Source organism: Stylophora pistillata, chromosome 2 (genome assembly GCF_964205215.1).
Source record: "Stylophora pistillata chromosome 2, jaStyPist1.2, whole genome shotgun sequence".
In the NCBI taxonomy this organism is placed as follows: domain Eukaryota; kingdom Metazoa; phylum Cnidaria; class Anthozoa; order Scleractinia; family Pocilloporidae; genus Stylophora; species Stylophora pistillata.
In genome coordinates this window covers 4,107,304-4,120,762 of record NC_142520.1, presented here as the reverse complement: position 1 = coordinate 4,120,762, position 13,459 = coordinate 4,107,304, and the positions used below count along the sequence as shown (strand labels likewise).

General features: G+C 38.6%; 1 protein-coding gene and 1 pseudogene across 1 annotated transcript; one reads left to right on the top strand and one right to left on the bottom strand.

Moving 5' to 3' along the window:
* Nucleotides 1–1,055: 1,055 nt before the first annotated feature.
* On the top strand, nucleotides 1,056–7,065 carry LOC148736736 (adhesion G protein-coupled receptor L4-like). The gene is made up of 14 exons (XM_088749763.1): nucleotides 1,056–1,228; nucleotides 1,611–1,701; nucleotides 1,788–1,878; nucleotides 2,310–2,359; nucleotides 2,544–2,673; nucleotides 2,802–2,929; nucleotides 3,360–3,462; nucleotides 3,751–3,901; nucleotides 4,488–4,569; nucleotides 5,095–5,161; nucleotides 5,399–5,481; nucleotides 5,759–5,879; nucleotides 6,393–6,434; nucleotides 6,529–7,065. The coding sequence occupies exons 1-14, from the start codon at nucleotides 1,096–1,098 to the stop codon at nucleotides 6,664–6,666; spliced, it is 1,410 nt and encodes a 469-aa protein (XP_088605889.1). The 5' UTR covers nucleotides 1,056–1,095; the 3' UTR covers nucleotides 6,667–7,065.
* Nucleotides 7,066–9,801: 2,736 nt separating this feature from the next.
* Nucleotides 9,802–12,970, bottom strand: LOC148736735 (uncharacterized; annotated as a pseudogene).
* Nucleotides 12,971–13,459: the final 489 nt, after the last annotated feature.

Here is a 13,459-nt window from a genome sequence, read left to right as displayed (position 1 = left end):
ATACCACCTAATGTCAAAACTTTCACCTGATATCATTGTAATTGTGCGCTTTTCATATTCTTGGCTTTTATCTAGATTACAGCTGTACCGTCGGAAATTTAAATCATCCAAACAAAATTAATATTAAGGTAAGATTTTCAATCGATAGTCAATATATTTACTTGACTCTGAAGATGACTTCCGCGCAGGTTGTCAAAACGTCGGTCACCACCACCAACAACTGTCTTTCTCAGGACTACAGTCACCCGGACGATCGCACTAGACTTTCACATGTCACCCTCGGGTTCAAACCATTTACTATATCAGTTAGTTGTGTTTTACATGGTAGGTTTGTCAATTTGCAAGTTTGCTATCCTAATGTTTTGACTGTTTCAATGTTTGCTCATATTATGGGGCTGTCCTCTCTTACTTTGTTTGTCTTAAATGCGACAATGGCGAGAAGCCAAGATATGTAAGTTAACCAGAAAAATCGTATATCAAACGTGTAATTTTGTACTGGTCACTATCCGAAAAGGTTAATTTTATACAGAATTAGTTACTATCCAAAACTTACTTAATCCTGCTTCTTTTCCTCAAGGATGCAAAAAAACAGTTTGGAGCTTCAATCCGAAGTACATGGTGCAGCAGCCCCCGAACGGATGGAACTTCATCAAAGGATCAAAAATTGCAGGATATTTTTTTTGCTGCATTTATCCTTGAAGAGTCTTTGTTAAGCTTTGGCAGTAATCAGCTGAACGGGACAAATCCCGAATTCCTCGATTTCGATGACGATCTGAGTAAGTGCAAAATAGTAATGCTTCGTCTTTTTGGAAAAAGAGCTTTATTATGTATAAGTTCTTGCAAGCATTACGTGTACACTGATTTAGGGCGATCATCACTATTCTTTATACATCAGCTAAAAATAATCTAACCTTCTTTAGCAAGATCGGATCCATTGACTGTTACTTGCAATTGTAGAATTCGAGAAATGATCGGCTGGGAAAGTCATAAATTGCGGAGGTACGAATGGATAAAATCTAATGATGCAGGTTACAGCGTATTCTGGGCACATACATGCAATTGTACTGTTTAGACGGGGGAAAATGTACGTGGGCAATGCACCCCTTCTTTTTTATCAATCTAGATATCCAAATCAGACACAATGCTCTCCAGAAAGGAAATGACTTTCTGTTTAATGGAAGCAATGGGGAGAACTTTATCAAGATTCCCCAAGCTAATCTGGATCAACGTAAGTACCTGTCTTAGTTTTGAATATTTGCTTTCAAGACGATTGCCCTCTATTTCCTGGCCAGCACGTCCGCGGATCTGGTTTCCACATTTGCAATATGCGCGTGGTTTGCACTCATTACAGTAAGTTTTGCTTATTCTTTTCCCTCCCTCTCAGTCTGTATCGGTTTCCGTTTTGGAATTTCTCGACTCTCTCTTTATTGTGGGGCGCCTCAGTATGAAGAAACTTTAAGCTTTTTCAAAAAGTGTTGAATATTGTACTTATTCATGATCGACCTGCCTGTAATGACACTAATACTCTGAGCATTTATAAGTGATAAACATATTTTCCAAAAAGTTTTGGAAGCCAAAACTAATGCAGTTCTCATTTCCTTGTTAAACAGACTCGGTAGTACTTGGACTCGCATACAACGATCTATCCGACCTTTTATCAAACTATTCAGCAGACACTGATGAGGAAGGCAACAAAACAAGGTACGTACATTTTATTTAATAACTGAGGATGGACTAGAAAAAAAACCTTTTTTGTTTTTGTAATAAGTCCATCTGTTTTGTTCCAGGATACTTGACAGTATAATTATGTCCGCCGTGATAGACCCTCAGCCTGAATTTCTGACAGAGAATGTCACGTTGGTCTTTAAGAACAAGAAGGTATTTACGCCGCCCTTTCCTTATTTATTTACTTCTTTTTTTTAATTGAGATGGTATTTGCCTGTTTGTTTTCCTTATGAAACGGTAACAACAACAGTTCATCCTTCATGTGAGTGAAGTATTATGTCACTTTTACCTCAAACTGAGATTTGATGACCAGACCATAATTTTATGACTGCCTACGACTTGAAATTGAAATCAGCATTACATCTCATTAGGCACCGCGCCACTTTTCAAATTGCGTCATCTGGAAGCCATCACAAAGGGGAGACCGACCTGGAGGGTTATATTAATATCTTATAACTATGACACCTTACTAGCTTACTAAGCTGTTTCTAGTAGGGTGTCACCAAGGCGAGCACTGAAGCCCCGCCATTTTACTCCTTAAATCAAACGGTTGTTGTTGTTTTTGTTTTTTTTTTTACCGTTAGGCGGATCGTAAAAATAGAACATGTGTATTCTGGAGCTTCTCTAAAGACAGGTAAGCACCACATTACAAAACTGTTATTCACAATAATTATTACGTTTATAGGAACCAAAACTGTCTGAATGGAAGCTAAAAGTATCAGAAAGCATGTTTGAGCATTTTCAGGCACAAGGGGAAGAGGGCTTGCAATAGAATAAGTAATTTTGAACTGTTTCTCCTCGTCCTTCCTTTTTCGCAGGTTTGGGGGTTGGTCAAGTGAAGGATGTCAGACAAATATGATATTTGATAACCAAACAGAATGCGTTTGTAATCACATGACCCACTTTGCTGTGCTCATGGATTTTGCCGACAATAGTGCCTACGGAAAGGTGAAATTTTTTTTTTAATTAAATCATATATATCCAAAAAGGCACATAAGGTCATAACAGGTATTGAATTTATATATCTTTATCATGACCGACAGCATTTTCCTTGATTCAAATATGATTATTCTGACGTTTTCAATCAGGATAAAACTCGTTCGTCAGATGAACATGGTAAAATACTGACAATCCTCACTCAAGTAGGGATGGCTTTATCTCTCACTGGAGTCGTTCTCACAGTTATCGGCTATACTCAGCTCACGTAAGCATATTCAATAAACACTGATATCTAACTGAATTCTGTAAGGTTATCTCTGTTTAATCAGTTATCAGATTAGCTCTAGGGCTCGGAACGGACTTCTTGCATCGGGAAAAGAAATTGGAATTTCTGAGATGAACTTTCTTGGAAAAAGGTTCGCAAAGGAGTTAAAATAGCTTTAAACAAAATGTTGGTAAAAGAAAAAACGTCGTAATTATTCTTGTGTACATTCGTTATTCTCTATCTAATTCATGTAAAAATATATTGTCTCAGCTTATTTTCCCCTTTATTTGCTTGGCTATTTACCATCGTATTTCTGATGGTTTCCTTTGCAGTTCATTGACTTCAGTTTTGAATTCATTTTTCTAATAATTAAATTTCATTTAGTTACTATTTATTGGATTGTCTGTTTTTATCCTTTTGTACCCTGCAGAGACAGACATTCACCTTTGTGTCATATACGGGTTAGTCTGACGTCCTGTATTGGAGCAGGACATGTCATCTTTTTTGCTGGAATAGATGCCACGGAAAATAAGGTGACTTGTTGAAATCTTACTTCCTTATTGCTCATTAAATTGTTGTTGTTTTTTTTTTTTTAGCTTGTTTGCTTGTTTCTTTATTTGGTTCGGCTTATTATTTTGACTGATTGATTTGAAGACTGATTGATCAAGTGATTCTTCTTGTTCGTTCGTTTGAATGATTTCTATTTTGTAGTTTTCACTCGTTAGCTCTGTTTTGTTTCGCTTCTGTTTTGTTTTCGGGTCATTATCTCGACAAACGGCAAATCAATTGTTGCATTTTTACGGATTACCTATTCCTTGCAGGCTGTTTGTGTAGCTGTGGCAACTCTTCTGCAGTATTTCCTAATGGCTTCATTTTGCTGGATGCTTATCGAGGGCATTTATATCTACTTATTTGTTGTAAAGGTGTACAACATCGCCGATAAAATCTTTCGTTATCATGGCTTATGCTGGGGTAAGGTGCAGTACCAGTCATAAATGGAATTGGACCTACATATAGTGCTTAACAGGATATCTTGATTTCGATTGGCTGTAAACCAATGCAGAAATAGCTTTTAGAGTGGAAATAGAGGTTAGAGAGTGAAAAAGATAGTTGCCATTAAAACATCGGGAGAACTCTTAATTTGAACAAACTTCCTGGTAATGACGATATTTGTTACGTCTTCAAATGAACACCTGCACCTTTTCAAAATTGGATGGTCCTGATGGGAAATGAAAGAAGGCGTACAATATTTCTGGAGCTGGCTAGACCTGGGTTTTTGCAGAATGTCACCGGAGTTGATCTTATTGGCCAAAACACGCGGCTATTATGTAATTAGATGCGTTTTAGTAATGTTATACCCACAAACAAAATGTTTTAAGGGTGAACAATATAAAAATCAAATTGAAAATTCATATTTTCACATAATAACTTAGGGGCGTCGGTTCATTCAAATCCTAAAATTGTACCCTCGATTATTCTTGTTGTCTTGTCATACATAAACTAGTAGCTTTTAATTACTAGTTTAAGATAACTTTTTCTATTGTTTGTTTTGGTTCAGGACTCCCTACAATCATAGTTGCTGCATCCCTGGGTGTTGCAGCACTAAAAGATGGAATAGAAACTTATGTTACTGATAAAAAGTAAGTTTGAAGTTTCAATGTTTTCTAATTTTCTCAACCGTTTTAAAAAATGGTGAGAGTTTGGAAACGTGAACCCCCCCAAAAAAACCAAGGTGTTGAGGGGGCAACGAAAAAAGGAATTTAGCACCCTGCTGTCAATTTCTCCTTTACCAGTCGCATGATATTGGTAAATCATTATCAAGGACTCATGGAACACAAGAACATATGCTAAATTTAAAGAAACTTGATATCAGCTACTTTTTTCCCCTCTCCGGCCTTCTAAAATGGCGTCTGCCTCACCGTTTTCTCCAGGTACCCCCTTTTTGCAAACTGTGGATCAGTCTCTCCATGTGCTAGACCAGGAAAATTTATAAGTTATCATCCAGAAAGATGTTTTTCGTATTTTTGCAAAGTAATATAAAGGCAATGATGCTGCCTCATTCTTTGGTTTTGATTTCACATTCTGACATGAAATGCCCCCTAATTCCTTTAAGACAAAACAAAATTGAAACCTAGACCTGTGCCCTTTATTGTTTTGATTATAAGATGCTGGATGTCCTCCTCCAACAATATCATCTGGATATTTGTTTCCTTCGTTGGACTAATCACAATTGTAAGTTGCCATAGATTAAATTTTTTTTGGGTTGAAAATGGACATAGTCATCTTGAAACATTTGTTTCAACACTGATTTCAACAACATTTTGACAATCAGTAGTTTTCTCGATGAGTCTTTGAAAGTCCTTTTTCAAAAACTTACAGCAGAAGCTAGAGAGACAAAAATATCTGATAGTTCTTTTTTCTCTTTTCTTACTTTCTGTCTTTTTATTTTTTCCTTTTAAATCCCCGAAGATTAACATGGTGATCCTTGTGCGAGTTATCAAGGAAATGACAACAATCCAACAGGTGAAGGATAACCAGACTGAGCAGATCAGGTGGGATGATAAGAGATGTTTCTCCCTGTAATGCCTCTGTAAAGCTAATTATTTTAGTGGCGAGATAAGACTGCAAATAGTCTCGCATAATTCCTTGTTGTTTAGATTTTGCGTTTTCGATGGACAGCCTTCAAACGGCTTATTGTGTCACCCCCGTCATTGTCCAGAGTATTTATAACTTTCATTTAAACTTAGAATTTTAGTCTTCCCTTATTTCCGATGAAAGGGAAAGAGGTAGGAGTTCAGATGAAATTCTTTGTCATTTGGTTTATTACAGGCTGGGCATCCGCGCATGCGTTGTGTTAGCTCCATTGCTAGGTATCACATGGCTGATTGGCTTCCTTTTGCCACTACACATCGCCTTCTCCTACATTTTTGTAATCCTTAACTCTACTCAGGTAAAGTGCTAGTAAGCTTTATAGCAGTTTTCTGTTCGCTGGATAAGATGTGAACGTACTTCTAACAAGATGAGCGTCAGAAATACTTAAAAGTTTCTCCATACTTAAGGATGACTCAGATTCACCTTCAGACACCAGACCCACCCTTCTATTCCGAAAAGAAAATCTAAGACGTTCTTTAGCACTTCTTTTTTTATCTTCAAAGCCTTAGCACTGTTTAACAGTAATAATGGAGTCACCATGAGTCTGACGGATATAGTTGTGTTCTGAATATAGCTTTTAGAAGTGCGAACGATTGGAGACAGAAAGAGAGAATAGAATATTTCCGGCTAAGTTGTTAGGACACAACCCTACATTCATGGCAAAAAAAAAAAAGTGTACTGCTTTTGGTTGCTACCATTCGATCAAAACGACCTCTTCAGTTTTTTTATTTTTGTATTTGTGCATCTATTTGTTCATTTGTTTATTTATAAACTGATAAAGTTAGATCTGTAGTTTTTTTCTTTTTTTAAGGGACTCTCTATTTTCTTCTTTCACTGCTTGAGAAACAGTGAGGTACATATGAATTTTTATTTTTCGTGATATTTATCCAGAAAACCTGTTAGCAAAGATGGGTACCTCTAATTTCCTTATACTTCTATACTTCTAGATAAAGAGGCGTTTCAAAAGAAGATTCCAGAGAATCCACCCAAGTGCATTAAACCATGAGCAAGCCGACAACGCAAAGAACTCTCAGACCCGTCAGAGTCACGCTAACGCTGGGATTCCTCAGGAGGATCGAAAGTAGACTTTTTACTTATATCTTCCCCTTGAATTGAGCAAATACTGAATGCATTTTATAACCAGCTTCACTTATGTTGCTTGAGCTGTAGCTGATGAGCTCTATAGAAAATTGAAACTATATTTATGCTTTTTTGTCCAGCTGCTGAGTAACTTTCTTGACCACAGACTTAGATTAATGACATTTTACGACGTTCACCTTGCACCATTGTCTTTCTGTGATCAAGTGGAATGATTTCTTAGAATCAAATTGCCAGAGAAGACCGGTTTATAATACAATGATGAATCATTTAATCTGTAATCGGTCAATAGCCGTGTGAATGAATTTTGGTGCAATTGATATCGATAATAAGTAAAACAATCAAATTTGTAGTATTCTTTAAATAAAGGCGTAATGAAAACTTTATGAGACTACAACATTTCATAGCCAATAAAGGGAATATTATTCAAACCTGCACGGACACACCGGCTAGCAAGGGATACTCCGTGGCACTGCAGTGGCCATTCCATCATGAGGAGATCGTACAATGTGCATGTGAACGAAGATATACCAGAAAGTGTAATCTACATACACCCTTATATCCTGGCACTGAATGTAAGAAGTCCCCCCCCCCACCCCACACACACACACACACACTCGCCTCCCCTTCACCATTACCACCTCAAGAGAGGATTAGACACTGAATTGGAATAGGTGCTAAAGAGAAAGCTGGTTCGCCGTTATCGTTCTCGTCTTCACCAATTTCATGTCTGTCACTCTTGGATCGAACTCGACCCTTTTGCTAAAATTTAGCCACCACTCGGAATGCAAGCTTAAACTCGATTCCCACCCTCGGAAGACGGTGGAATGCTTAGAAAGCTTCTACTCGCAAAGCTGGCGAGTTAACCATAAAAGACAACAACAGTGGAAACAATTAAAAGATTTTTACCATCTATACCGTTCTCTGGTCCCTATTCCTCTGATCTTCGCTCTTCTACAAATCCATACACCTTTACAACTACATAATCATTATATGCAGATATCGTGGGCAAAGTTCAGAGAAGGTTTCTTCTCATGGGCGAAACACTCGAGGGAGGTAACCGTCATTTTGAGAATTGCTCAGTATAACACTCATTTTTATTCGCGTATACGAGAAGAATAAGAAAGATTATTGGTGGGTTTCGAAATGAGCAGACTTGGGAGTCTGGCCTAAAGCGTGGATCCTATCAAAGATGGCGGACCGATAGTTAAATATTCAGACCAATTGAAGAGCACTTTTGTGAGTTTGAAGGCTCAAAATCTGTCTCCTGGAATCAAAAGATCGTTCCTTTTAGTACAATCACTTTGTAGTACCTTGTGCACAGTTTATCCACCAGTTTTTTAACTGGTAATTCCGTTCTTGGCGATCTCTTTTTTTTTATTTTTTGGAAAGCAGAGTAGATTTTCTACTCAGTAAATTTTGTGTAAAACCATGCTTGTAAAACGTGTCTGTGCATTCCAGACTGAATTGGAACCAACAACAAACTCGACCTACATAAGGCGTCGACTATAGGATTTGAACCCAGGCCACATTAGTGAAAGATGAGAGCTCCATTGTACCACCTTCGCTCCCCAAAATCCTTCAATATTTCAACAGACTTGACTGCCTAAGTGTTCTCTTTTTTTCTAGGCTGGGAAGATTAAGGGCTGTGAACATCTATTAGAGTGGGCTGAACCTGTCAGGTACCATATCTGGCATTGTGCAGAAATTTGTGATGGAGATGTTGAAGAGCTGAAGGTGCAAGTCTTACAATAATTTGACTGTTGGAAACTAGATTTCTTTTGGTGACATTAAAAGCAAAACATTTGCTTTGTTTTAATCATTAAGGATATGTGGCTGTGAATCTTGTATACAGGTGATAAAAATATTTTTTTTACCCATGTCCTTGTCTTTGCCTTCGAAGAGGTTTCTGGTTACTGGAGGGGTGCATAAGAAAGGAGAAATATTACTTCTGATCTTTTTTTCTAATTTCTCTCTCTCTTGCTAAAATATTGTTGGCAACTTTAATTTTTTTTTTCATCCTGTGTTGAGCTGGTAGTTCTTTATGGGCTAGATGGACAGGATTTATGAGATTTTACAGGGAATTTGGCTGGCTTTTAATCAGTTAAATCATTTTTTAGACATACAAGCAATTTGGAAAACCTTAGCTCCATGCTTCTAAAGTATGCACCAAAGAGGATTTCCTTTACGTAAGTAAATTTCACTATTGATTAGACAGTGCTTGTCTTACCTTAAATTATTGAATAGCAGTATTTTCAGCTGCTAGTGCCCTCTCGGGTATTAATAAATGAGCTGTAATATCATGTTTTAGGTATGAAGTTTTTACTGGAAGGATTTTACTCGAAGCTTTTGACCACAAATTTCATGTTTTCCGAAAGACACTGGAAGGCCGGTTCAAGAAAATTTATTCGAAGCGATCAGGTAACTGGAGGGTGGAACCGGTGAAGGAATTAAAGCAATATCCTCACATGCCGCTACTCCAGGCAGACATCCTAAGACGCCGCAATGAAGACACAGAAGCTATAACAAGGCACATTGAAGTTTCCCATGTAATACTGTCCATCTGGCTTCAACAATAGCCCTGAAAAGGGCCCCTTCGACTGAAGAGCTGGCCAAACCCAAACTGTCTCGATTCCAAACAGACAAGAAATTAGGATAGGGGCCACAGAACTTTGCATTATTAATAATGCAATTTGGAATTACTTTGAATAATTAAAAGAGGACGATTATATGTACTCTTGAATACTGTACATTCTTTGTTTTGCAAGGAAGGGTAGGGAAACTTACAAAAATAAGTAAAGAGTTTATCTCTTACTCCCTTTATTGACAGTCCAGAAGACAAAATACTCAGAGAGGGAGAGAGAGCGCTGGTCCCAAAGGTCTCCAACATAGAGAGAGTTTACTGTAATAAACAGGAACAATGAAGAAAAAGAACTTAACTGCACTTCTGGCCTTATTCATATCAATAATAATAAAGATATTTTACCCATGTAAGAGAACCAAGGACCGTCTGGATTTTCGATTTTGATTCCAATATTTGTTATGGGAACTTGGATTCCAGATTCTTTCAGTTCCATTTTGGTTTCCAAGACCCAGGATTTCAAATTACAAAAATCAACCTTTCAACGATAAGAACGGCGAAAACCCATGTAATTACCGTCTGGTGCGGGATATGCTTGACGAATAGCTAATACCACACGAGAAGGCAATATTTTTCGATCCCCTCTATCAAGTTTACCAAATGTCCACAATGTGTATTGCCGGTAAGCGGCCTTCCTGTAACTTTGAGTAAAGTAATCAGGCTCATCCGCGCGGATGTCGCACCTTGCTCTTATAGCTAATGGCAGCACTTCTCGATCGAGGCAAATCGTGTTAAACATTACATAAGAAGTGACAAATGTCCTCTTTTTACAACAGACGTTTTCCTATTTATCCGGCATTCTTCTACAGACACCACAGATACACCAAATTTCGGGAATATTTACTTCTGTTTGAGGCGATGGCGGGTCGGTGTTATTGCTTCCTGTTAGCATATTCCTAGAAAATTCTAGGCTGCCCCGTCCTTGACTCAACAGCCTAATAAGAAGTTGATCTTTATCGTTCGAGGTTAGTTTGGTCACAAACTCCTGCAAAAAGAAGACAGAAAGGACAGGCTTATAAATGCGGAGAATCATGAGGATGCGCCGGGTTTGAAATAATCTCCAACATGACCGAGGTAAAGTAAGTTAACAAACTTAGAATTTTATAGCGCCGTAAACAAACTTTTCTTTCGCGATGAGAGTTCTCCACAGCTTGTCTGTGGTGGGTGGTGGGCAAAAGCTTTCGGGCTACCAATCACTTGACTTTCCTCGACCTGGTTTTTGCAGGGTGCTTTCTTCATACCACACTTGCAATTTTTAGAACATTTTAGGTTCGCGTTTTGTCACGGACAGCCTTCGTATCGCGCACTCTTCTTGCGGCTGCAAGTATTTTCACAATTGCAAAACTACAACGAATAAGGCTGAAGTTAGTCACAGAAGTAACAACGGCCATTAGACTGAAACGACAGTAGAACAAAGTTTTCAGTTCGAGCGAACTCTTACCATGCGATTGCTACTGGCGTCGCTGGTACCTGACGCAGCGACTGTACCGTTAACGGTGGTTTCACGAGCACATTGAGCCCTGTTCACAGTTCTGATGGGTCTGATAGAAGATATAAGCGTTGACCTCAACTTCCTCCTCATAATAAGAAAGGTCAATTTCTGAAATGTCACGGTCGCTCTCTTCCATCTTTCACGCTTGTCTGGAGGTGGCTAATCGTTGACCAAATATGAGATCGATGTAAGAATATCCCGTACAACAACAACAAAGGCGCGCAATGCAAACTGTGTGGGTGAGACTCTTTAAAGTTCAACGTTCAAAGTTGAGGTTCGCTGGAGTGACTGCTTACAAAGCTTCACGAGTTCAGCATTATCGACGTTAGGTGCCAAATTAAAATTTAAATTAAATCCAGCCGGTTCATAAATATCAGTATTTATGAACCCGTCTTGAAGGTGCAGTGTGAGATCCAAGACATTGAGGGTGTGCTCAGAGTACACCAGCTCAAATTTGATAGTGGGATAGAGGGAATTAATGTACTCGGTAAACTCTAATAACTTAGTAAAACCATGTGTTCAAAGATCAAAAACATCATCCCTATATCTCCACCACAACAATGGTTTCACACCACCTCCAAATTTAACTTTCTCATCAATTAATCCCATAGCCAAGTCGGCATAGCTGCATGCGTTTTTGGGGCCCATAGCCGTACTATGTTTTTGCACAACATTTTTCCCCGAAAATTGTCAATTTTGGCTTGGAGACAAATTTCGATTGCCTCAACAATGCATTCGGTGGATGGAAATTTGATCGATCTAGAATCAAGAGCTTTTCTAACAGCTGAAATGCCTAAGTTACTATCAATATTGGGAAACATAGCCACGACATCCCAGGAGACCAACAGACACCTAGGTGGTAAAGGACCTGTCTCAGAATTAAATGTTTGGATCTTGATAAGATCAGTGGTATCTTTAACAAACGAGGGTAGATTTTGGGCGAGAGGCTTAAAATAAAATTCATTAAAAGCAGAAAGTCCTTCGATTGCCAAAAGGTCATCGAGGTTATTTGACAGACGAATTCGACTTGCTGTATTCCATCACAGCAGAGATCCAGACGAAAACAATCACCCAGCTGATGAACGTTTTCCAACAATTCCATCCACAAGTGATTCGATGCCTCCAAAGTCGAGTTTCCCCGAGGTTGAACTTTTCTTAAACAACGTTAAGAAGGACATTCTCGAATCTAAGAACTTGAGAAAAGCCGAGGACAACCTGACGAGGGAGGAGAGATTAGCCCTAGGTAACTTAAAGTTAGTGACAATGTATTTAGAATTCAAGATAAGGGATCTAGATTTGTTATTATTTCCTAAAATGAGTACCAAGATAAGATGTTAAGGCAGCATAACAATGATCTCCATTATAATAAGCTCAAACAGGACCCCACCATTGAGCATTTTGATAAAGTCAGAATTTGGGGACAGAAATGGTTTAGTGAAGAACAGATTAGTCAGGAGATTGCCATTTGGGTTGCCAATTTGGAACCAAAACCGGGGGTGGCTTTTGGCAATATGAAGACTCACAAAGAGGGCAACCTTCTCCGCTTAATTACATCTTGCTGCAGAACGGCAATCGAAAGACTTTCTGCTTTTACTGAATTTTATCTTTAGCCTCTCGCCCAAAATCTATCCTCGTTTGTTAAAGATACCACTGATCTTATGGACAAGATCCAAACATTTAATTCTGAGACAGGTCCTTTAACACCTAGGTGTCTGTTGGTCTCCTGGGATGTCATGGCGATGCCCCTGCTTTTTACACTCGTAATAATACACGTTATAATCATTTAGATTTGTAAATACGGGACAGTTCGCTTCCGCACATCGCAAATACACGCCTGAAGATGTAGGGTCTTTAGATTTTAACTCTTCCATCGGAGTATTGTGAATGGGAAGGGATACGCGACGTTTGCATCGTTGAGAACATTACGCAAAATCGTATCCAACATGAAATTACCTTCACTGCTGTCCATAATTTCATCGGGTTCTGGGATTTCCACAGTTTCAATCTCCACCACTTCTGTGTCTTCTAGGCTCTTATTAGTAGGTTGAGCAGGTGAATCCCTCATTGGGATATCAAGAACTATCTTTGGCGCTATCAGTTTGGGCGGTTCTTTCACAGGTAATTCTGGCAGGAAAATGGATTTCTTCAGTTTATCCATGGCTGCTTTCTTGGTCTCTTTTATCTTATAAGGGTACGCTCGATCTTTCTACATTTTCTTGGGTGACTTTCCACCGTGATTCATCCACACCGAACTGTTTTCACTGCTGCTGCTTTTAGGTCTCTCCATCTTGTCTGACTGCTACACTCGAAATGCACACACTCGCACATCTCCCCGCTTTTATATCTACTCGAGTCACGTCCCACCAATCATATCTTTTCTCTAGAGACTACCACACCTTACAAATTTCATTTTTTAACACTGATATCATCTAAAGTGACAACCACACTTTTATTCTTTCCATTTTTTAACACTTGGATCATTTTTTACTTACAATTCTCATCACGTTTTTTCTTAAACTTTCTCGGCTAAAGTCATACATATTAAATGTTCTGGAGAAGGTTCTAACGGAAGCAATGTCCTGGGTGTCTTGGGTACAGCGTCTTGTCTCATCTCTTCTCTTACTCGTCTTAGTTCTGCTTCATGGTG

Excerpts from the sequence above, each read along its gene's own strand:
- LOC148736736 (XM_088749763.1), top strand. The coding sequence starts at position 1,096 with ATGCACCCCTTCTTTTTTATCAATCTAGATATCCAAATCAGACACAAT. Across the intron at positions 1,229-1,610 it reads CCAAGCTAATCTGGATCAAC|ACTCGGTAGTACTTGGACTC; the intron begins GTAAGTACCTGT and ends CTTGTTAAACAG. Across the intron at positions 4,570-5,094 it reads ACTTATGTTACTGATAAAAA|ATGCTGGATGTCCTCCTCCA; the intron begins GTAAGTTTGAAG and ends TTTGATTATAAG.